The sequence below is a fragment of the Panthera tigris genome, chromosome B4, assembly GCF_018350195.1.
Source record: "Panthera tigris isolate Pti1 chromosome B4, P.tigris_Pti1_mat1.1, whole genome shotgun sequence".
Classification (NCBI taxonomy): domain Eukaryota; kingdom Metazoa; phylum Chordata; class Mammalia; order Carnivora; family Felidae; genus Panthera; species Panthera tigris.
Window position 1 is genome coordinate 43,304,415 of NC_056666.1, and position 24,107 is coordinate 43,328,521.

General features: G+C 39.1%; 1 protein-coding gene and 2 long non-coding RNA genes across 7 annotated transcripts in view; 2 read left to right on the forward strand and 1 right to left on the reverse strand.

Moving 5' to 3' along the window:
- LOC102956400 overlaps positions 1-844 on the forward strand; it is a 19,077-nt gene extending 18,233 nt beyond the window's left edge. For all 5 annotated transcript variants that reach the window (XR_006219783.1, XR_006219780.1, XR_006219782.1 and 2 more), the window contains one exon: positions 760-844. This is a non-coding gene — a long non-coding RNA (uncharacterized LOC102956400). The remainder of the gene's footprint in view (positions 1-759) is intronic.
- The window catches only part of LOC122240294, a 9,458-nt gene extending 1,577 nt beyond the window's left edge, over positions 1-7,881 (reverse strand). The window contains exons 1-2 of the long non-coding RNA XR_006219784.1: positions 7,811-7,881; positions 726-1,820 (exon numbers count right to left, since the gene is read on the reverse strand). This is a non-coding gene — a long non-coding RNA (uncharacterized LOC122240294). The remainder of the gene's footprint in view (positions 1-725; positions 1,821-7,810) is intronic.
- LOC102955934 (C-type lectin domain family 2 member D) lies at positions 7,871-23,809 on the forward strand. The gene is made up of 5 exons (XM_007090565.3): positions 7,871-8,030; positions 10,871-10,981; positions 17,539-17,723; positions 21,743-21,846; positions 23,402-23,809. The coding sequence occupies exons 1-5, from the start codon at positions 7,970-7,972 to the stop codon at positions 23,538-23,540; spliced, it is 600 nt and encodes a 199-aa protein (XP_007090627.1). The 5' UTR covers positions 7,871-7,969; the 3' UTR covers positions 23,541-23,809.
- The last annotated feature ends 298 nt before the right edge of the window (positions 23,810-24,107 follow it).

The window sequence follows — 24,107 nt, forward strand, 5'->3', positions numbered from 1 at the left end:
AGAGAGAGAGAGAGAAAGAATCCCAAGCAAGCTCCACGGTGTCATGAACCGTGAGATCACAATCGAAGCCCAAACCAAGAGTCGGACACTGAGCCACTAGGCATCCCAGAAAATCGGATTCTTTCAGCATTCCCGTTAGGTCTAAGATTGGACTTCTGTGTCTCTCAGAATACAATGTAATAACCAGAGAGACCACTGAGACCTCAAGAGCAGGGATAACCACAGAATAGGTGGAGAGCAAGACGTGGGAAGACACAAAGTAATAAAAATGGAAAAGGAGAGAAAGACAAAGGAAGTGAACTTGGATAAGATTTATCACAACAGGAACTCAGATAGAAAATGTGGATGGGGCCATAACTTCTGTTAGGACAAGCTGGGCTAGCATTATCTGTCCATGATCCCCGTCTGAAAATCACACCAGGGATAGGCAGTCGAGAATTTTTAAAGATGGTGAGATGGAAGGGAGCTGGTTTGGGATCCTAGAACTGGAGAACTAACACAGTGGCAGGGCACCTTGTATGCCCTTTCCACTGTACCTAAAAGAAGTCAACTACAGCTTGGTATTTCCTGACTCCCAACCTAACAATAAAAGACAACCCAAGTAGATTCTTCTCTTGCACTGATGGATGGCTTCCCACTAACACTACCAGGCAAGTCCAGTAGGGCTAGTGAAAGGGATCTACTGGGATCCCCACTGTCAGTAAGCAGCTGAAGAAAGCACTCACCCTTCCAGACCTGAGACTCTCCTCTCCCATGCAGAGACACCACAAGGCCAGGAACGCCAGCAGGGGTGAACACACCCTAATGAGCACACTGTCCAGGCAGTTTTCTTCATTTCTGTGGCTGAAGGCTCCCTTCTTCCAGCTGGATGCACCAGGCTGGGCGGGTTGAGAACGCTCCTTCAGCCCCCCTCCTGCAGCACCAGGAGAGACCACGGGAGCCCCTGTGGTACCAGATAAACCAAGACCAAAACAACCCTGACTCTGAAAATTGTCACTGGAACCACAGAACTCAAAAGGGGGCCAGAGTGTGCATGCTACATCTAAAGAAGCTGACTCCCTACTAAAATAAGGACGTATAGCTCCCAGAGTCTCCAAACGTAATGGTCAGAATAGAGAATCATGTTCCTTAGTATTGACCCAAAGAAGCTGGAATCTTACATCCGCATAAAAACCTGCACAAGGACGTCAGCAGCCTTATTCATAATTGCCAAAATTGGGAAGCAATCAAATGTCCTTCAGTGGCTGAGTGGTTAAACAAACTACGGAACATTCAGACAAGGCAGCATTATTCACAGCTATGAAGAAATAAGCTATCAGTGCATGAAAATACTTGGAGGAAACTTAAGTGCGCATTACTAAGTGAAAGAAATCAATTTGAAAAAGTTTATGATCCCAACTATACGACTTTCTGGAAAAAGCAAAACTATGGAGACAATAAAAAGGTCAGTGGTTATGGTAGTGGGGGGCTAGAAGGTGATAAATTAGCAGAGCAAAGAGGTTTGCCCTATTATTGTGGTTGAGATGTGTTTGCCTTCAGTCTAGTTGTCTGCAATGGCTCTCTTGGCCTGTCATAGGCAGGGTTTGGTCTCCATGATGTTAAAGGGCCAGTCTTAGGCCACCTTGGGCTTGAGTTGGGTCAGACCAGATAGACGCCCGGTCTCAGCCCACTGCTGGGGCTAGAGTCATACTTACGTGTGTGGTTATCTTACCCTCTCCCCAGGACAAGTCACTTTGGAGTGGTGCTGGCCATTGTTGGGGATGAGACCTGCATCCACTTTAGAGGGACTCTGCTGAATGAGGATGGTTGGAGGGTGTAGTCTGCAGGAGAATGTGGGGGCAGGGTGCACCGTTAGCAAAGCTAGGTGGAGAGTCTTTGGGCTGATTCCCACAGGTGTCCATGTATCTAGGCTAGTGGGCCGAGGAGAGAGATGGCACCAGCCAGATGGCACTTCTTAGAGAAGTGTCCCAAAGATATCTGCCCCTCCTGTACATGCTCTGAGGCCAGGAAATAAGTCTACCTTACTGTATACCCCATATGCTATGCTTTTCAAACTGCTGCTCTTATGCTATATCTGTGTAGATGGGGTTGTTTCTTATGCTTTTTTTTTTTTAAGGGTTGGAACTCAGTTTCCCTGTCACCCTCAAGCTCCCTCAGAACCAAACCTGCTAACTGTTAGAGTTTCCGGTGTTAAGCCCTGCTGATTATAAAAACGTGTGAAGTTAAGCCCCTGTGATTTTCTTTCTTTTTTTTTTTTATTTTTTTTTTAACATTTATTTATTTTTGAGACAGAGAGAGACAGAGCATGAACAGGGGAGGGGCAGAGAGAGAGGGAGACACAGAATCTGAAACAGGCTCCAGGCTCTGAGCTGTCAGCACAGAGCCCGACGCGGGGCTCGAACTCACAGACCGCGAGATCATGACCTGAGCTGAAGTCGGACGCTTAACCGACTGAGCCACCCAGGCGCCCCAGCCCCTGTGATTTTCAAAGGCAGACATGATGGGGATTCATCTTCTCAGTGCAAGTCCCCCTTGTCTGGGGTCCCCGGCGTGGGTCTCTTCCTCTCCCTTCTCCATGCCTATGGTGTACCTCCCTATTGCGGTGAGCCTTGCAGGTTAGTTTGGTTCCCAGCCTGTCTCCAGGCCATCTTTCCAGTTTTGATGTGGCCTCCTCCCTATGATTAAGAGTGGAGAGGGGCGCCTGGGGGGCTCAGTCAGTTGTGCATCCAACTTCGGCTCAGGTCATGATCTCACCGTCCGTGAGTTCGAGCCCCACGTCAGGCTCTGTGCTGACAGCTTAGAGCCTGGAGCCTGTTTCAGATTCTGTGCCTCCCTCTCTCTCTGTCCTTCCCCTGCTCGCATTCTGTCTGTCTCTCTCTCTCTCTCAAAAAATAAATAAACATAAAAAAATTAAAAAGAGTCTGTTGAGCAAGTTTGGGATCATTTTCTAGGTGAGCTACACTGATGTGTGTGTTATTTAGGTGTACCAATGGGACCAGGTGAGCTCAGTATTCTCCTACTCCACCAGTCTTTCTGGAAGTCACAATATTTTCGTTTTTTTTAATGTTTATTTTTTTTTTGAGACAGAGACAGAGCATGAGAGGGGGAGGGGTAGAGAGCGAGAGGGAGACACAGAATCCGAAGCAGGTTCCAGGCCCTGAGCTGTCAGCACAGAGCTCGACGTGGGGCTCGAACTCATAAGCTGCAAGGTCATGGCCTGAGCCTGAAGTTGGACGCTTAACCGACTGGAAGTCACAGTATTTTAAACTCTGTTGCTCATTAAACCCTGGTCTTTGTTCTTAGTGACCCCCGGAAGTTTCAGGTATGCCAAACTCCATCAGAATTAGCATCTTATTGGCCTCATTAGCTTTCTGAGGCAGGCAAGTTAGACATTGATGGTAACATGTCAAAGCGAGCAGGCAAAGTGGTCATGTGATTTGTGTGGTCCAACTCCTTTTAATGGAAAGCTGACGTGGGGCTTGATCCCACAAACCATGAGATCATGACCTGAGCTGAAACCAAGAATCTGAAGCTTAACCAACCGAGTCACCCAGGTGTGCCTAAAAACGTGTAATTAAAAAAAAAAAAAAAGAAAGCTATATTGGACGAGACAAAAACTACGCCACCTCTTTTATGCACAAAGGGTCAGGGTCCGCTACATAATTTGCACGGTCACGTGCAAAATAAAAGCGTGGAGTGTCTTGTTTAGATATTAGTAATAAGTTGAAGGCATTGAAGGTAGCATATTAAACTGAGTATAAAGCCCCTTTGAGCATGGAGATCGGCTCCTGGACAGACTGGATGTCCATGTACCTGGTCCTGCACAGAGTCATTTTTCTCCCCAGTTACAATTCATCATTAACTGCTCATGTTCAGTGTTTTTGCTTCTTGAAGAGGGTGCTTTCTTTACTGAGCTACTTAGCAATAATCGCTTTGTCTGGAAGGCTTCCCTCATTTTTCTCAGATTCTTTTCAAGATGCACTAGGATGAAACACACCATTTCTCTTACCCTCCCCCGGCTTTTTCTAATATTTATTTTTGAGAGGGAGGTGGGAAGGGTAGAGAGAGAGGGAGACAGAGAATCCAAAGCAGGTTCCAGGCTCCGAGCCGTTGGTGCAGAGCTCGACACAGGGCTTAAACTCACAAACCATGAGATCGTGACCTGAGCTGAAGTTGGACGCTCAACTGACTGAGCCACCCAGGCGCCACCCCCCCACCATGACTCTTACCCTTGAAGAAACATTGATGTTCAGAATATTCTAACCCAGGCATGAGCCAATCAGAGTAATCTCTGGCCAGTGGTCCACTTGGGGAAAATGGCTTTATCTGAACCCGGCAGAAAAAAGGTTGTCGGTATTCTCCAGACCAAAGCTTCAGCAGGAAGATGTTAGATACTAAAGTTCATAATGTTTCCTGAAGCAGGCATAAATTAATAGTTATTGGATACTAAGTATTAAGCTGAAGTTTATTGGACACCTTTACCTAAATCATAGATTTCGTTTTTCAGAGCAAACCTGTCACCATATAGATCTTGCGGGTGAGAGAATTTAGTTAATGTGCTGTAATAATTTGTGAAATAATGAATTACCACACATTGTGGTTTAAAAACAATATGAATTATTATCTTATAGTTGTGGAGGTCAGAGTTTCAAAATGGATCTTAATAGGCAAAAGTCAGGGTGTTGGTAGAGCTCTGTTTTCTTTGGAACTCTGGGGGAGAATCGATTTCCTTGCTTTTTGCGGCTTCTAGAAGCCACTTGCATTCATTGGCTTGTGGCCTCTTGCTTCATCTTCAAAGATGGCAGCACAGCTCCTTCAAGCCTTTCTCTGGGTAACGCTACCACCTTCCTCGAACAAAGATCCCCATGTGATTAAATTGAGCCACTCACATATTCCAGAATAATTCTCCATCTTAACAGTCTTCATTTAAAAAAAAAATTTTTTTAACATTTATTTATTTTTGAGACAGAGAGAGACAGAGCATGAATGGGGGAGGGTCAGAGAGAGAGGGAGACACAGAATCCGAAACAGGCTCCAGGCTCTGAGCTGTCAGCACAGAGCCTGACGCGGGGCTTGAACTCACGGACCGCGAGATCACAACCTGAACCGAAGTCAGATGTTTAACCGACTGAGCCACCCAGGCGCCCCAACAGTCTTCATTTTTTAAAAAATTTTTAATTTTTCAAAAATCTAATTATTTAAATTCAAGTTAGTTAACATATAATGTTGTATTGGTTTCAAGGGTAGAACCCAGCGGTTCATCACTTCCATATAACACCCAGTGCTCATCCCAACAAGTGCCCTCCTTAATACCCATCACCCATTTAGGCCATTCCCCATGCACCTTCCCTCCAGCAAGTCTAGGTTTATTCTCTATAGTTAAGTCTCTTATGGTTTGCTTCCCTCTTTTTTCCCCTTCCCCTATGTTCATCTAATTTGTTTCATAAGTTCCACATATGAGTGAAATCATATGATGTTTGTCTTTTTCTGACTGGCTCATTTTGCTTAGCATAATACCTTCTAGTTCTATCCACATTGTTGCAAATGGCAAGATTTCATTCTTTTTGACCATTGAGTAATATTTCATTGTATATATGGACCACATTTCTGGATTCTTAACCACATCTTCAAAGACCTTTTTTGGTTTTTAATTTAGTTTTATTTTTTTTAATGTTTATTTATTTTTGAGAGAGAGAGAGAGAGAGACAGAGTGCCAGCAGGGGAGGGGCAGAGAAAGAGGGAGACACAGAATCTGAAACAGGCTTCAGGCTCTGAACTGTCAGCACAGAACCCGATGTGGGGCTCGAACCCATGAACTGTGAGATCATGACCTGAGCTGCAGTCAGATGCTTAACTGACTGAGCCACCCAGGTGCCTCAACTTTCTTTATTTTAAATAAAAAATTTATTTAGAGGGAGAGAGAGTGTGAGTAGGGCAGAGGGGCAGAGGGAGAGAGAGAGAGAGAGAGAGAGAGAGAGAGAGAGAGAGAGAGAGAATCTCAAGCAGGCTCCATGCTCAACATGGAGACCCATGAGGGCCACGATCCCATAGCCTTGGATCATGAGCTGAACTGAAGTCAAAAGTTGGATGCTTAATTGACTGAGCCATCCAGACACCCCTCTTAAAGACATTTTTAAATTTTTTTCCATGTAAGGTAACATATCCACAGGCTTGGAGATTAGGACGGGGAATCTTTGAGGGGCCAATATTCTGCCTACCATATACACGTAAAGTTAAACAACTACCAGGCTATAAGACTTGTGTTTGAGTTGAGAGTATTTTGCTCCAAAGGCCATGTTCTTTCACACAATCTTTTATGTTTCCTCACATTGAATACATCTGTCATCTGTTCTGTTGTCAAAACCAGAAAGGCCAAAGAAAAGTGGGGCAGAGGTAAAGTAGGACTAAATACTTTTCATGAGGTTTTGCTCTTTCCTATAGTTTCTTATCAGTGAGCTGTTCCAACAAAACAAAATCTGTTAAAATTAATTTTACATTAGTCACTTGAGAGAGTCCCTTCTATTGAGTAGCGATGGGAACCTTGAAGGGCTTTTTGCCACAGCCAGACAGTCACTCATTTGTGCCTTTTAAATATATGCCTCATTTTAAAAAATCTTGTTTGGGGAAAGAAAAAAAAATCCTTTTTTCTAAGTGAAATTTGAAATAACTGTCTGGGTACTCTGTCTTTTCACCGTGTAAAAACATGCCAGTATATCGTGTATAGGGTAACACCTGTTAGACACAGGATTTCATAAGAAGAGTGAACAGAATCCTAGGGCTTATAAGTCATGAAATTCACACAGTTTAATATAGAGCCCTTGTATTTTAGAAATGTAGTTTTTCATGTAGCTAACACATTATCAGGACTGTATGCACTAGTTTTCCGTTTCTTTTGCTCATTAAGAGGAGCTGTTTCAGGAACAGAAACTGAGAGGGTTTTTTGTGGCTTTTTGACTAACAAGGTCAACATTTGACCTTTACTGACTATGGAGGGTCTTAGTTTCAAACTAGTTCCTCAGACAGATCATTTAATCATGGCATCTATCAGTAACTGAATGTAGACAAATGCCTTTGCCCTTAACTTGAGGAGCTCATTTTAAAATAAAAGTAATAATGTCAGCCCCGTTATTTAGCGGCACCAGTTAAATGAGAACACGTGTGTAAATCTTTTCTGCGTGTTCCTAGATCATGGTAAAGGGTAATAAACTGTAGGTTTTTGTTATCATGCCATGATAATAATAGTAAAACTGATGTTTTTAATTGTGCCACCTATGTAGGAACTCCAGTATAGTGTGAAACCTATCAAAGTTTACTTTCTGTCCCCTTTGATGACAAAATCGTGAAAAAATACAAAAAGGGCCAGCTTGACAATTCATATTTACTCTGCCGATGGTATTACAAGCTGAGAGACCCCAAGCTTACACTGAGAACCAGAAGGGGCTGATTAAAAAAAAAAAACAAAAACAAACCAGAAACACCTCTTTGAGGGCATTGGAGCAAACGTCTTTTAAGGTATTGGAGAGTTTTCAGGGTTAACTGGAAGACCAGCAAAGATTCTGGATTTAAAAAAAAAAATTTTTTTAAGGGAGAATGAGCTCTTGAGAATAAGTTTTAATTGGAGATTAGGATTGCCCTTGCTTTTTTATGTGCATCATATTTACTGCCCCTGAGAATCACCTCCTCCATCCTCACAGCAATACTTCTGGTAATGCTCAAGCATTAACAAATTTGTTCCCATGACCGAGTTTTAAAGAAATTTTTGCAGAAAAAAAAAGAAAGAAAAGAAAAGAAATTTTTGCTAAGCACCCACCTTCTCTGAAGGCAAGCTGCTTTCTGACTCATGTGGTCCCCTGTCTTTTTGTGAGGCGGGTGTGTAAATGAGGAAGTTCTAAACTGAAAGGAGAGGTTGTTCTCTTGGCTTGGAAGCGATCTGAAGCCACTTGTTAGCTGTCTGCGATGTAGGGGCAAAATGCGTGATAGCAGTTGTGTGGAGAAAGCCTGTGTGCCGGTGGAATTGCTGAGAAACCCAAGTAAGAAGCTGGTCTGTATGCAGTGACTGTGGGAATTGGGGCGGTAAGATAAGAGCAGTAATGCGGGTCTGGTTTCTGCACAGGGAAGACAGTCTTTTGGAGAGAGTTTTCAAGGCTGAGAGATGGAATGCTAGAGGTTATAAATTGCAGGTTTACTATTGGTATAAAAATATGCAGCTACTTGGGTACACTTGCGCCAACAAGTGAGGAGGGAGAACTGTTAAGGAAAGATGTCAGAGAGTCGAGTCCGGTTCCATTGATGACAGAGGATAAACCTTGTAACAATGAATCTCACTGACATATACAGTCATATTTTATTAATAAATATCAGTTCACAAATAGTAAAAATTCAAACTTAAGAAAATGGAATTAAAAATTAAATTACGAGGTTAAAACTTAGTAAATGTTAATAACAGTGAATTTCACTGAAAAGAACAATGCACATTTTAAAGTGTCATACAGATGCAGGGTATTATCATTGGTAAATAAGGTAGAAAATAAGGGTGCCTGGGTGGCTCAGTCAGTTAAGCGTCCGACTCTTTATTTTGGCTCAGGGCATGATCTGAAGGTGGTGAGTTTGAGCCCCATGTAGGGCTCCATGCCCAGCAGGGAGCTTGTTTTGGATTCTTTCTCTCTCCCTCTACTCACTGTCTCTCTCTCTCTCTCTAAAAATAAATAAATAAACAAACAAATAAATAAAATGAGGTGGAAATCTACAATGGAAGCTCATACATAGGAAAGATGGAAATAAAAAGCAAAGAAAAGGCAAACAGTATGGAGTTTTTTAGCAAGTAAAAAAAGTAAACAGAAGGCAAAGGAAAAACAGTACAGCATTCAAATGGAATTATCTAAAATTGGAGGCACAGTAAGAAGAAAATAATGTATATACACACATATAATCTCATATATATTATATGAGATACGTTATATATTATATATATTATACATTATATGTATATTATATATATTATACATTTATACAAAGCTTGAAACTATAAAAAACCACTTGTATTCAAGGCTTTATGTGATGACTTAGTAAGTGGGGGAAAAAAAAAACGTTTGGACCAGCTGCAGAAAATCGAAGTGGCATAATTTAGGAGTGAAAAAAATTTCTTTTGTCTTTGATAAAAGTTGTCCTCGACTTAGAGAAAAGGCAGTTCATATGAGGGGAAGACGATGTCTAATCCTTGTTGAGTGACTTCATTTATTTCTTTATTCCTTTGGGATTTTTGCATATTTCCATAAGAGCTGCTTTAAAGTATATGTTAGATAATTCCAACATCTTGTCATCGCAGCATTGGCTTCCGTTGACTGTCTTTGGCCACGTTCGTTGAAATTTTCATGGCATCTGGACATTTTGAATGAACATTTTGTTACGAGACTTTTGATTTTGTTTAAATTTTGGGGTGTATTGATATTTTTGGTTTTAGCCGGCAATTACTCTGGCTTGGTTCAGCATTCTGTGGGCTCTAATTCCAATGTCGGCTCGGTGTTTGGATCCTTTGTAGTGTTATTCAGATCTTTCCTGGGTGTGCATCAACCATTGATCGTTCTGGGAAACATTAACGAGAAACTTTCTAGTGTGGATAGAATGTTACAGGAAAATATGCCTGTTTCATCAAGAAAGTCTTTAAAAGAAGTAGCTAAAAGTGTGTATGGTGGCCACGTGATGGACTCTGAAGAGGGTTCCAACAGGAAATTTTACAAGAGGGTTTAGGGGCACCTGGGTGGCTCAGTCAGTTAAGTGTCTGACTTTGGCTCAGGTCATGTTTTCATGGTTCGTAAGTTCAGGCCCTCCATCGGGCTCTCTGCTGTCAGCACAGAGCCTGCTTCAGATCCTCTGTCCCCCTCTCTCTGTGCCCCTCCCCTGCTCATGGTGTCTCTCTCAAAAATAAACATTTAAAAAAAAAAACATTTACAACAGGTTTTAGATAACATAGGATCTTTTGAGATACAACACAAATATAGAAAAGTGTACAAAACACATATACAGCTTAATGAATTATTCTAAGGTGAGCATCCTTGTTAAATGCTATCTTTGTCTGGGGTGCCTGGGTGGCTCATTTGGTTGGGCAGCTGACTCTTGATTTTGGCTCAGATCATGATCTCACAATCCATGCTGGGTGTGGAGCCTGCTTGGGATTCTCTCTCTCCCTCTCCCTCTGCCCCATCTCTGCTCACACACTCTCTCTCTCCCTCCCTCCCTCTCTCTCTCTCTCAATAAAAAAAAAAAAAAATACTATCTTTGTCAGATAAAGAAGCTTGCCACCCATCTCAGCCCTCTAGGCAGTCTTTAGGAATAACACTAAATTGACTTTTATGAGAATCATTTTCTCACTTTAATTTTGACTTAAATAAAAAGACTTTTAAGTCCCTTTTAATGAAAAGATACCCCCGTGATTGCTTTTTAAAATGCGCTTTCCATGTTTTTTTAAGTTTCAAGATAATTTATCACGTAGAATTTACAACAGTCTCAACTTTGTTGATTTCGTTCCTGTCATTTAATTAACATGATTCTCCCTCTCTTACATTTCTGTTAAATTGGTAGCTGGATCTGGAAATAGAATAAGATTTGTATTTAGTTTTGGGGGACAGGTGCAAAGCCACTTCATGGCTTGTGCACTAAGATCAGTTCTTCTGTGAGTAAGTAAACTCCAGAGACAAAATTGTACATTCATAAAATGACAGGCCAGTTGTCCCCTGTAGTGAAAAGGAATGAAGAGGAAGTAACATTTTGACGGTTAATGCTTCTAGCAGTCTGACGTCTGTTCTGCAGTTAACATGGAAAAAAAAAAAACAAACCTAAAACAAAAACGTGTTTTTCATTATGTTTTTTCCAGATTACCTGCCTTCAAAAAAGCATTCTACTAAAGTTAAACCAAATAGAGCCTTTTCCTTCATCATCACATGTTTCATACTTACATTGAGTGGAATAATTATATATGTTGTAGGTAAGTAATTTGTAATCTTTGTTCATCTAGAGAAGTCCACTTTCCAAAAGAAGAGAGGACTTATTGATGATTTCCCTGTTCTTTACAGTTCCTAAGTTGGTTTTTTTTTTTCATTTCACCAGTTGAGTTAAATTCCAATAACCTTGTAAGTGGGGTCTAAGATTTTAGTTGTGTAACATAAAGGTCACATTATTACAAACTTAATAGAATGCTCAGAGTTTGCAGAAGGTAGAACCCAATTGCCAGTTATATTGTGCTTTAATTTATATTATTGCTAGGCCTTTTATCAAGTAGTCTTACTATATATATGTATACATTTATATATATATTATATATGTATAAATATTTACTTACAAATATATATTTATATATTTAATATATTTATATATAAATTTACTCTCAAATTACATTTTCTTTTTAAAAATTTTCTTAGGTTAAGGATATATCAAAAAAGAGCTATAGTTGGCATAAAACATTATGTAAGTTTCAGACATACAATATAATTGAAATCGGGGCGCCTGGGTGGCGCAGTCGGTTGAGCGTCCGACTTCAGCCAGGTCACGATCTCACGCTCCGTGAGTTCGAGCCCCGCGTCGGGCTCTGTGCTGACTGCTCAGAGCCTGGAGCCTGTTTCCGATTCTGTGTCTCCCTCTCTCTCTGTCCCTCCCCCGTTCATGCTCTGTCTCTCTCTGTCCCAAAAAAAAAAATAAAATAAACGTTGAAAAAAAAAAAAAATTGAAATTACATTTTCAATTAAAATTACTTCAAAGATCTTGTGTGTAGGTCCTGATGGAGGACGCATCCAAAGAGAGCTGTAGAAACTGATGTGTTTGATTCATGAAATTGCATTTGTGCTTGAATATTTGCCAAGAATTCAGTAATTTTCTTTAATGTTGACTTTTTTGAGGGACAGAGACAGAGCGTGAGCAGGGGAGGGGCAGAGAGAGAGGGAGACACAGAATCTGAAGCAGGCTCCAGGCTCTGAGCTGTCAGCACGGAGCCTGACTTGGGGCTCGAATTTCTGAACCGTGAGATCATGACCCGAGCTGAAGTCAGATGCTTAAACTGACTGACCTCCCTAGGCACCCACAGTAATTTTTAAACAATGTATTAATAGGATCTAGGCTGAGATAATATTCAAAAAATAGAGGACCACAAAACCATGGTGGCTTAAAAAATAGAGACTTCTTTGACCTCTCAATGCTGTCGTGAGTGAATAAGACCGTGGGGCTGCTATTTTCCATCATTCTCTTAAGATATCATTGGCTTCTGTAAGGTGCCACCATCAAGGCTGGGTTTCCTGAAAGAAAGGAATAGGGTACAATGAGGAGGGCTGCTCAGTCTTTTAAGGTCCAGGACAGAAAGTAGCATAAATCCCTTCCAACTCAAGTTTCATTTGTGGAAACTTAGTAAGAAAGCCCCACGGAAATGAAACTCTGTCTCTGTCTTTGACCTGACAATTTATTAGGATTTGTCTCAGGGTGAGGTTTGGGCGTATTTATCCTACTGGGCATTGGCTGAGTTTTTGAATGTTTAGATCATGTATTTCATCACATTTGGGAAGTTTACAGCCATTACTTTCTCCAGTAATCTCTCTGCCACTCTTTGTCTCCCTACTTCTTCTGAGACCCCTGTGATGCATATGTGGGTTTGCTTCATGGCATCCAACAAGTGCCTTAAGCTCTGTTCATTTTCTTCATTCTTTTTTTTTGTCCGCTCCTCCTACTTGATAATTTCAGTTGTCCTACTGGTAACTTCCCTGAATCTTTCTTCTGCTGCTCAAATCTGATATTAAGTCCTTCTGAAATTTTTCCTTTTTAGTAAGAGAAATGTCTGTCCTGCTCCCTCCATTTTGAGAGAAGGAACAGGGGACGGGGCTGCCTTCTACTTTAGGCCCAAACTGCCGCTGCACTAGTCAGAAGGTATTCCATGCATGAGAAGAAAACACGTTTTCCTACCATTTTGAAGATGGCCTTTATTGATTGGGTGTTGGCTTGATTTGTGTAGACTTTTATAAACCTTTGTTTTCCCGAGGTCTTACCAGTTTCAGTCAGCTAATTTCTTGGGCTTTTTTTGGTTTGTTTTTATTTTTTAAGTTGTTCTTGTGGAGGAACAAGAACTTGGGGTTTCCCAGTTCACCATCGTACTGCCCTCTACTCCTGGGGATGGGGAGATACTTTTGAGGGAAGTATGCAAGTGCATGCTGCCTTCCACTGTTTTCTCCTTCTGACTGCAAAGAATATTTGAGAATTACTGTGATAGAAGAACAGTCCGCCAAAGAAAGTTATTCATTCATTTTCTCAGTGAAAGGTCTACTGTTGAATCATAGCCTTGTCAAACTTACATGCCCCAGGAGACAGTGATGGTTCACAGAAGGTCAGACTCCCTGATAAGCCCTGGCATTAGCAGAACAATATGGAAAATTATGCCCTTGAGTAACATAAAACAAAATCCGTGATGCAATTCACACGCAGGTAATAATTGGTTAAAGTACTACGTTCACGTCCGCCTCCATTTTTATGTCTTTTCTCATCCTCATCACACCTAATTACCTACTTCTTAGTCCTTCATAGGTCGATCAGAGTACAGAGTTTAAAAGCACAAATATGAGTACAGAGTCTGGATTTAGATGGCTTGGGTTTGAATTCTAGCTCTCTCGTCTGTGCAGCTTTGTAAACTTGGACAGCTCTAACACCCTCTCGGTGCTTCAGTTTGCTTACTGTTGTTGAAATAATGAAGTAAATTTGTGTATGATTGAACTTGGACAATGTCTGGAGCACAGCTGGTAGACGATGACTACTGCTACTTGTTAGAAAACTCAAATTTTTTTCAGTTAAAACACAGTAGCGGACTCTGCATGTTGGTAAAAAATTTAAAATTTCATAGAATCATGTGAATCCACCATAAATGTGATGAAAATCAGAAATGGTTGAATAATTGTCCCAAAGTCATGTATTTCATCTATGGCATAGGCAGGACTCTGACTAATTATTTTGGCTCCATTAGAATTGACTTCCTTTTAAAGCAGGTGTACGTTCAGACAAATTTATAAAGTGCTTCCATTTTTCAGGAATAATATATTAATATTGATTGCACCCCTGAGTTCTCATAGCATTTGTTATCTGATGGTTATAATTATTAATTTATATGTGCTTTTTTTACGTTTGCGTGAGCAACTTGAGGGAAAAATACCATTTTTTTCCTATATCATTAGTCCCTAGCTTAGTACAGAATAACTGTTCCATAGATGATCACTGATTGTATAGATTTCTAATATTTTTATCCTTTTGAATATAATCTTAAATATGTAGCTTCACTTCCAGTTTTCCAACTTCTCTAATCATACTATCCATACTATAATTTTGGATAGGGATTTTTCCTTCTAAAAGTTAGAAAAGTGGTGTAGTCTAGTGATAAGGCACATCCACATTTTCGCCACCAAACTATCTGAGTTCAAATCCCAAATCTGCACTTGTGAGCTGTGGAACTTTCAGAAAATTAAATGTCTATTCCTAATTTCTTCATCTGTGAAATAGGGATGATAAATCAAACCACTTCATAAGGCTGTTATGAGCATTAATAAGTTAATATAAATAAAGTATATAAACCAGTAAATAAAGTATATAAAGATTTTTTTTTTTTTTTTAATCATTTTCTGCTCTGGTTTTCTTCTGCATGTTCTGTATAGCCACTATGGCTGATAGGTGAGGGACTAATTTTTCAATCCTATGTAGACTACTGCACTTTTATTTGTTTTTAAATTTCTCATATTATTTTGACAGAAAACTAATTTTGAGCCCTGTGATCCAAACCACTCAGCATGGTTGATGGGTAAAATAACTTAATACTGCCCTACCTTGGACTGTGAATTTTGCTATTATTCAGTCATATCAGACGTTTTGAAATCTGTGACTGCCCTCTGGTGTCAGTAAGAGATTATACAGGCTCTGTTAGCTGAAAACAAGTCTGCTTTTATTAATTTATTTTTAATTTTTATTTTAATCCCAGTATAGTTAAGATACTGTGTTATATTAATTTCAGGTGTACAATAGAGTGATTCAACATTTCTGTAATTACTCAGTACTTGTCAAACTAAATATACTCTTAAAAAATTTTTTGGGGGGGCACCTGGGTGGCTCAGTCGGTTAAGCGTCCGACTTCAGCTCAGGGCACGATCTCGCGGTCCGCAAGTTCGAGCCCCGCGTCGGGCTCTGGGCTGATGGCTCAGAGCCTGGAGCCTGCTTCCGATTCTGTGTCTCCCTCTCTCTCTGCCCCTCCCCCATTCATGCTGTGTCTCTCTCTGTCTCAAAAATAAATAAACGTTAAAAAAAATTTTTTTTCTTTAATGTTCAGACAGAGCATGAGCAGGGGAGAGGCAGAGAGAGAGGGAGACACAGAATCGGAAGCAGGCTCCAGGCTGTGAGGTGTCAGCACAGAGCAGGATGTGGGCCTCGAACTCATGCACCATGAGATCATGAACTGAGCCAAGGTGGGCCGCTCAACCCACTGAGCCACCCAGGCCCTCCAAGATACACTCTTAATCCCTTTCACTTATTTCACCCATGTCCTCACTCACCTCCCCTCTGGTAACCATCTGTTCCCTATAGTTAAGCGTCTATTTTTTGGGAGCACATGGGTGGCTCAGTCAGTTAAGTGTCTGACTCTTGATTTTGGTTCAGGTCATGAGCTCACGATTCGTGAGATCGAGCCCCATGTCCACAGAGCCTGCTTGGGATCCTCTCTCTCCCTCTCTCTGCCCTTCCCTGCACATACACGTGTAAACACGCTCTCCCTCAGAATAAATAAAGGAGCATTAAAAAATGAATCTGTGGGGCGCCTGGGTGGCTCAGTCGGTTAAGCATCCGACTTCGGCTCAGGTCACGATCTCCCAGTCCGTGAGTTCGAGCCCCGTGTCGGGCTCTGGGCTGATGGCTCAGAGCCTGGAGCCTGCTTCAGATTCTGTGTCTCCCTCTCTCTCTGCCCCTCCCCCGTTCATGCTCTGTCTCTCTCTGTCTCAAAAATAAATAAAAACGTTAAAACAAAAAAATTAAAAAAAAAATGAATCTGCTTTTTGTTCGTCTCTTTACCTTTCTTTTGTTCCTTTGGTTTTGTTTCTTAAATTCCACGTATGAGTGAAATCATATGGTATTTTTCTTTCTTTGCTTTTAAATATCTGGGTTGCAAAAGGCCACTAATAGACAAGACGCGTGGAATTTACCTTTAACTCTAAAATGGAAAGGTAATGGAGTAAGTAATTGTAAATTTCGTGTATTGAAATATAATCAGGATTAAATAATTTGATGCATTAAATAACTGGATACACCTAATAAAAAATAAAATCTTCAAAAACTGTTTGCTGCTATTTTGTTATCATAAACGGTATCACTATCACCATTACCATCTTTAATGGAAATGTTAGAAGCTTACAGATAAAGAAAAGATAAAACAAGTAATAATCCACCGTGGTCATCCTCGGTTTAAAGATTTCTCAGTGTGACAGTTGCTCAGGATTACCTCCGGACAGAAACCCCGAGTAGAGTGATTGCTTATCACTTTCTCTGCCTAAACTTGAACTTTGCAAAACAAAGACGAAGAGGGGAGACTCGTTTGAAATTGGTCAACAAGCGCAGCAGTCTCTAGTTTGAAAGTTGGGGACAAAGATTTGATTTTACTTTGGACTCTCCCATGTTCCAGGTGATCCATATTTCTTTTTTAATATTTTTATGATTCCACAGAGAATGATCTATTCTTGCCATTCTGTTACCAAAAAGAAAATCTCTTATACATTGATGAAGCAAAAATAAAGCTACAGAGATTTAAATTAACATTACTTATTTAAGAAAGAAGCTGTGAGGTTACTTAGAGAAAATGGTTATAGAAATAAAAGTCTCACCTACTAGCAAATCAGTAAAGGCCACCTGGAGAGACTTTTCTTCTTTTTAATCTCACCTTTAGAGAGCATCTCTCCTGGTTATATGGGAAGTGTATCAGAAAAGCTTACCCCATGGAGTACTATCAGCTTCAAAATAGAGAAAGCCTCACAAAACTTCCTTAGTTGAAGGAAGTTCTTTAGTAGAAGGACACGCAGGGTAAACCCACTTCTTTCGTCATCATGGGACTCTTTACACATCTATCCGACCATTTCATTTCCAGAAACTTTATTCACAAAAGGTATCTATGCCCTGTCCCTCATTTTATTTAGGAAGGCGTCTAGAGCTCTTGAACTATCTGTTCTCTAAGGCTGGTAAAATGTTACTGATGTGCCTAGTATTTTAAGAAAGGTAGCATTGTTGAAATCTAAGTAGGCAGGTCTATAGTCCAGATTTTAAGACATTAGTAATTCTTTATTCAACTCATCCACTAACTAAGGCATTAGTTTGAATCTCAGCTTTGACATTTGCTGTGTAATATATGCAATGACTTGCAGAATCATATTCCTTGTTTGAAAAATAAGGATCATATATTTAGCCTATCACACAACTATGGAAAAATGTATTAGAAAGCACTTGATAATGTACATATAGGAACATATAAAAGTAAGTTGTTTTTATTTTTAGTAACTAGAAGAAAATTCCATCAAATACCGCCAGAGTGCCTTGAAGCTGCATGCCCAGAAAACTGGATTGGTTTCCAAAGAAAGTGTTTCTATTTTTCTGATGACATCAAAAATTGGACATTCAGCCAGAGGTTTTGTGTCTCACACGGTGCTGATCTTGTTCAGATTGAAACTCTCCAGGAACTGGTAAGAAAATAGTTCTGTCTAGAATAAAATAATGTGCCCCATCAATACACTACGTAATTCTATGTGAGAATGTCTAAGGTGCAGGTTTAGACACTTGCCTAGACATTGATTTTTTTAACATAAGGAGAGAAAACCAGCAGGTGCTACATTCTGCAGCAGATCATCTACAGTTACCTTAACATTCATAGCAGAAAAGTGGCCAGAGAGCAAGACAGTGCTTTCTCTGACTAATGAGCAAGGACTGTGCAAACAGAATTAGAAAATTAAAGAGGGAAACATCATTTTAAATCTGCATGAAGTTAACATTGCTTCAAAATAAATCAGGCTGGAGTGATGTCAGAGAAGATGGCAGAGTAGGAAGCTTTGAAATCTGTACCTACACCTAAACACCTATTGGACTGGCAGAAACTCTCAACGAATCTGGAGCTCTGGAGTCTTGCAGCATCCAAGGGATAACTTAATGAAGAGGTTAGTAAATTTCAGTTAATCTCCATGAATTTCAGCCTTCCCACTCAGTGGTTACCATTCCCCATACACCATCATGTTCTACAGTCATGGGGACTCCTGGCCATGTTCCTGGTAAAGCTTGCTGGAGCCAGGATGGTGAATAAGAACATTGTGCTTCAAATATTGTGGTTTTGTGGTGTTATTTTTTATTGCTGCTTTTCTTTGCTGAGGGACAGACACAGAGGTGGGCTGCCATTTTTCATTCAACTCCTACCAAATGAAGTGATTTTCAGAGCATTTAAAGAAACAGTACTTGTTTCCCGACCCCCCCCCACCCCTTTTGGGAGCTAGACATTTAAGAAAACCTGTGGCAGTTAACTGGCTGACCATAAAAATAACAGAATAGAAATTTCAGTGACCACACACAGTAGGTAATGCACATTTTGCAAAAATTGTTTGGAAAAGTCACAACCAGGTGGCTCTGAATCTCAGTGATCGAAATTCAACAATCACTGAAGAAAAGAAGTATATTCCCAGAGTTAACACAATAAAGTATTCATAATGTCCAGTTTTTAACAAAGAAATTACAAAACATATAAAGGAATAGGAAGGCATAGCTTATTCGCAGGAAGAAATATCTGACAGAAACCATCCGTGAGGGAGTCCAGACATTTGAAATATAGTCAAAGATGTTAAATCTATTGTATTAAATATGTTCAATGAGCTAAGGGAAACAATACACCAAAAAAGTAAAAGAAATCAGGAAAAATGATATGTAAATAAAGTAAGAATATCAATAAAGTGGTAGAAATTATTAAAAGGAACCAAATAGAAATTCTGGACCTGAAAAGTAAAATAATTGAAATGAAAAACTCACTAGAGGAGTCAAAAGAATATTTGAACAGGAAGAAGAAAGAGTCAGCAAACTTGAAGATAAGAAAGTTGAAAGTATCCTCTCTAGCAATAGAAAGAAAATTTAAAAATAAAAACAAACATCCTGAAGGAAGTGTAGTATACCGCCAAGCAAACCAACATATACATTGTGGGAATCCTAGACGGAAAAGAGAAAAAGAAGTAGAAGAAATATGTAAAGAAATAATGGACAGAAACTTCCCAAAGTTGAGGAAAAAGATGAATATACATGTCCAAGAATCTCAACAAACTCCAAGCAGGATAAATTCAAAGAAAACTACATGAAGACTAAAATTAGAGTCAAGTTATCAAAGCCTAAAGAGAGAAGTTTGAAAGCAGCAAGAGAAGGGACTAGTCATGTACCTAGGATCCTCAATAAAATTAACAGTTGATTTATCCTGAGATACCATAGAATCCAGAAAACAGTGGAATGATGTATTTTAAATTCTAAAAAAAACCCTGCCAGTCTAGAATTCTGTATGTGTCCAAACTATCTTTAGTAATGGGAAAAAATTTAAGGAACTTCTAAAAGAACAGCAAAGTGAGTTTCTTATCAGTAGACCCATCCTATAAACAATGGTAAAGGCTGAAATTAAAGTGCATTAGATAGTAACTCAGAGCCAAAGGAAGAAACAACACTCATAAAAGTAACCACATAGATCAATATAAAAGCCAGAATTAATATACTTTTGGTTTACTTTGTAACTTATCTCCTTTCATATATGATTTAACAGGTGAATTCATAATACAATAATTATAAATCTATGTTAATGGGTATATAGCATATACATATATAGTCTATGACAATATTATGAAGAGAGGGTTGGAGATGGGGCAAAATGTTCATTTGCCATTATAACCAAGTTCATATTGTAAACTATGTTGTTATAAGTTTAAAATGTTAATGGCAATCCCCAAGGTAACCACTAATAAAATTACTAAAATATATACAGTAAAAGAAGGAGGGAATAAAAATGGTACTTACAAAAACTCAATTAAATAAAAATCACAATAGTAGAGGAATTAGAGAATAAAAAACATATAAGACATATAAAAAATAAATAAATGGTAGAACTAAGTCTTTTAATGATAATCACATTAAATGTAAATGGATGAAACTATCTGATTAAAAAGCAGAGACTGGCAGTTGGCTAAAAACAAAACAAGATCCTTCTATATGCTATTAGAGACTCACCATAGATCTAAGGACTCAAAGAAGTTTAAAGTAAAAGGCTGGAAAAAGATATGGCATGCAAACAGTAACCAAAATAGAGCTGTGTGACTATATTTTTGTTGGACAAAACAGATAAAAGCAAAAAAGTTTACAAGAAACAAGGAATATTATATCTTGATAAAAATTTTGTTACAGCAAGGAGATATAACCATTATGAACATAGTGTACCCACAGCACCAAAATATATGAAGGAACAATTGATAGAATTGAAATGAGAAATAGATAGTTTTATAATAATATTTGAAGACTTCATGATTCCACTTTCAATAATGGATAGAAAAACCAGACAAAGGAACAATGAGGACATACAAGTCTTAAACAGTACTGCAAACCAATTCGACCTAAAAGACCTGCAGAGAACATCTCCCAACAATAGCAGAGTACGTATTCTTCTCATGTGTGTGTGGAACATTTTTCTGGATAGTTCATATGATAGGCCACAAAACAAGTTAGTAAGTTTGAAAAGATTGAAGTCATGCAAAGTTCCTTTTGTAAACACAATGGAATGAAACTAGAAATCAACAACAGAAGGAAAATTGGAAAATTCACAAATACATAGAAATTAAACAGCCCACTGTTAAACATTCAGTGAGCAAAAAAAGAAATCACAGGGGGAAATTAGAATTGAAACAAACGAAACGAAAACATGCAAAACATAAGTGTTTTGTAACATACCGAAACCTATGGTATGCAGCAGAAGCAATACTAAGTGGGAAATTTATAACTGTAAATGCATCCCTTAAAGAAAAAAATAAATAAATACTTGAAGTCAGTATCCCAACTGTACATGTCAAGGAACTAAAAATGGAGAAGTCAAAATAAATGTCATCTTCAAAGAGTAAAGATTTCCCCGAGAAGTCCACTAATCGTAAAGGAAAATGATACATTGAATTATATAGAAATTAATACTCGTAATCATAAAAAGACACTCTGCCTGTTGACAGAGATGTGTAACGTGGAAAACTGCAATGCTGGTATGAATACGATTTGTTACAATTATAGAATCAGAAAATAATTAGGTGTCATTTGGTAAAATTGACAATAACCGTTACTGTGACCTAATCATTCATTCCAGGACAGGAGGACAGGGGCCACGAATGCCATGAAAGCATTCATAATAGCTTCAAACTTGAAATAATACTAGTGGAAATCAATAATAGAATAGATAAACAAATTATGAAGTAGTAAGACAAAGTGGCACTATGCTGAATTAAAAGCAAACAAGTTATCAGCAATTTCTCTCCGTTTTAATATTCGTTTGTGTGTGCTACTGTAGCATATCTATTCTGTATGTATTATCAAACAATACAAAATTAAAAAGAAGAAAATTGTGAGAGCAGTTGAGAAGATAGCATAGAAGCAACATTTCTTCTGGGAGAGGCCAGATAATGTCGGGTTAATGCATATCATCTTTGTTTTCTGAAAGGATTTCCTGTTGCGGTATAAAGGCCCCTCTGACCACTGGATTGGGCTCAGCAGAGAAGAAGGCCAACCATGGAAATGGATAAATGGCACTGAATGGACCAGATGGTGAGTTCTGAAAGATATGGTGGCAATATTTGTACCATACTGTGCACATATCTAGTGTTTAAAGGAGCAAATATTTTGAATTCACTTTGCAGGAAACCAAACACAGAAACCAGTGTGTTCTCTAAAAATTTTTATTTTGCGATTAGTCATAAAGGAACAAAGTGAAAAAGTGTAGACTGCAAAGGTTTTGCAACGTCCTCAAACCGCTACAAAATCTATCATAGGTGGCACAGTAGAATGGTGGTGAACTTGACTCCAGCCTCGGCTATGTCATTTACCAGCTCTTTCACTTTGAGCAAACTACACACTATCTTTAAGTCCATTGCTTACTCCACAACAAAATTAGTCGTACTTGCCCAATTGATTTCACAGGGTTGATATGAGAATCAGAGATTTTGATATTTACCATGGCACCATTTAACTTTAAATGTCATATCAATGCAAGGTAAATTACTATTTTCGTTGATCGCTGCATCAGTCTTCAACCATTTACATAGGGATTATGAGGGATGGTAATAACGTCTATTATTTATAAGATCATCATTACAATGTTTAGGACAGGTGCAGTTAGCATTGTCACATTTAATCTCAACTGCATATCTGTTGGATCTTTATATCACTAGAAGAATTTTGGATAATGTCGGAAGTCTTGGATTCAGGCAGCCTCACTACATGTTTTCTTATCTGAAGATAATGAGGAGGTTTTGAAAAGTTGCTTTATGATGATAAAGTAGTCAGCATTGGAAATGTCACTTTATTTAGTGGAAAGAGCAATGGATCAGACATTGGTAATTTTGAAAACTGGTTCTTACCTATTAGCTTTTTGATCTTGGACAGACACTAAGTTTTAGGAATTAGAGCTTATATTTATACACTGTTGCATCTGCAGTGCCTAGCCCATTGTGGGTGCTTGATAAATATTTAGGATTGACCTTTACTTCTCCCTTTATAATAGTGAAACAGTAATGTTTACTTCATCTAATTCTCTAGTGTTTAAGGAGCAAATATATTGCTAACTGTTCAGTCATTGAAAATGGTTCATCACCATAGAAGTGAAAAATACATTTATTAAGGGCTAGCATGTCTTAACAAAAGGCAAATCATGTCACCCTGAGCAATTTCAAACAGTACAGGGGAAAAACTTCTAGTCTAAATGCTGACCCAGATGTCTGAGCCAGGCTGCTTAAATGCTGAGTAGACAAGCATTCTCTCTCCTCTTTCCCAAAGGGAAGAAGGTGGGAATAGCGTGGACCCTGTATTTTCACTGATTTAGTTATGAATCCTCGTTTCATTTGTTATAGAATCCTGGGAAATTCTGTGAATTTTGTGTGTTGGCTTGTTGTGGGTTTTTTTTTTTTTTTTTTTCCGGCCTGTAAAAAGAGATGATCTGTATCTCACAGGGTAATCTTTAATATCGAAGAGAGAATACGGGGCGATGCACCTTATATTTTAGAGGCTGAATTAATGTTAGTTTCCTGATTTCCTCATCTGTGTTCCCTGTGCTTTTGAAGAACTATCCGGCGGCCAACTGAGCGACTCTGCTTTTTCATTGCAGTTTTCCTATTAGAGGAGGAGGAGAGTGTGCCTATTTGAATGACAACGGTGCCAGTAGTGCTAGGCACTACACGGAGAGAAAGTGGATCTGTGCCAAAGAGGACACATACACCAAGATCAGGAGGCAAAATGCAACGTAACTCTTCCCTTGTGAATTGCACTCCTTCCCTAATGTGTCTTAGCTCTGACAGTGTGGAACCTGCTGCGGATTCTCTCTCTTGCTCCCCATCAAAAAGAAACATTATAAAAAATGAGCACCCGGAGAGACTGCCACATATAATTGCTTTGTATCCGGGTGCTGTTGTGTTACTCAACTTTGTAACTTTTTTCCGAAAACCCCGAGCAACCCAAAAAGCTTTCCTTCTAGAATCCTCATTGAGAGAATAAAAGCGGTTTCTTTTGTACATAACTTCTTGGCCTGATTGCACTTTCAGAACATTCCCTAGTGTTGGCAACATAAGGTGACATTCTTTACGTGCCTTCTCACTTACATAAAATATGAGACTGAATGAAAAGGGAAACATCTTTTGAAAAGTCCTTGCGTACTTTACAAGTTTTAATTCCTCTTGATTGGAAGATACTCCTTAAACATCAAAAATCTCAGCATTTTTTTTCTCCTCAACCTCATTAAAATGTTAACTTTTTTTTCATTTTTATTGAGTTTTAATTTTAATTCCAGTAGAGTTAACACACAGTGTCATATTAGT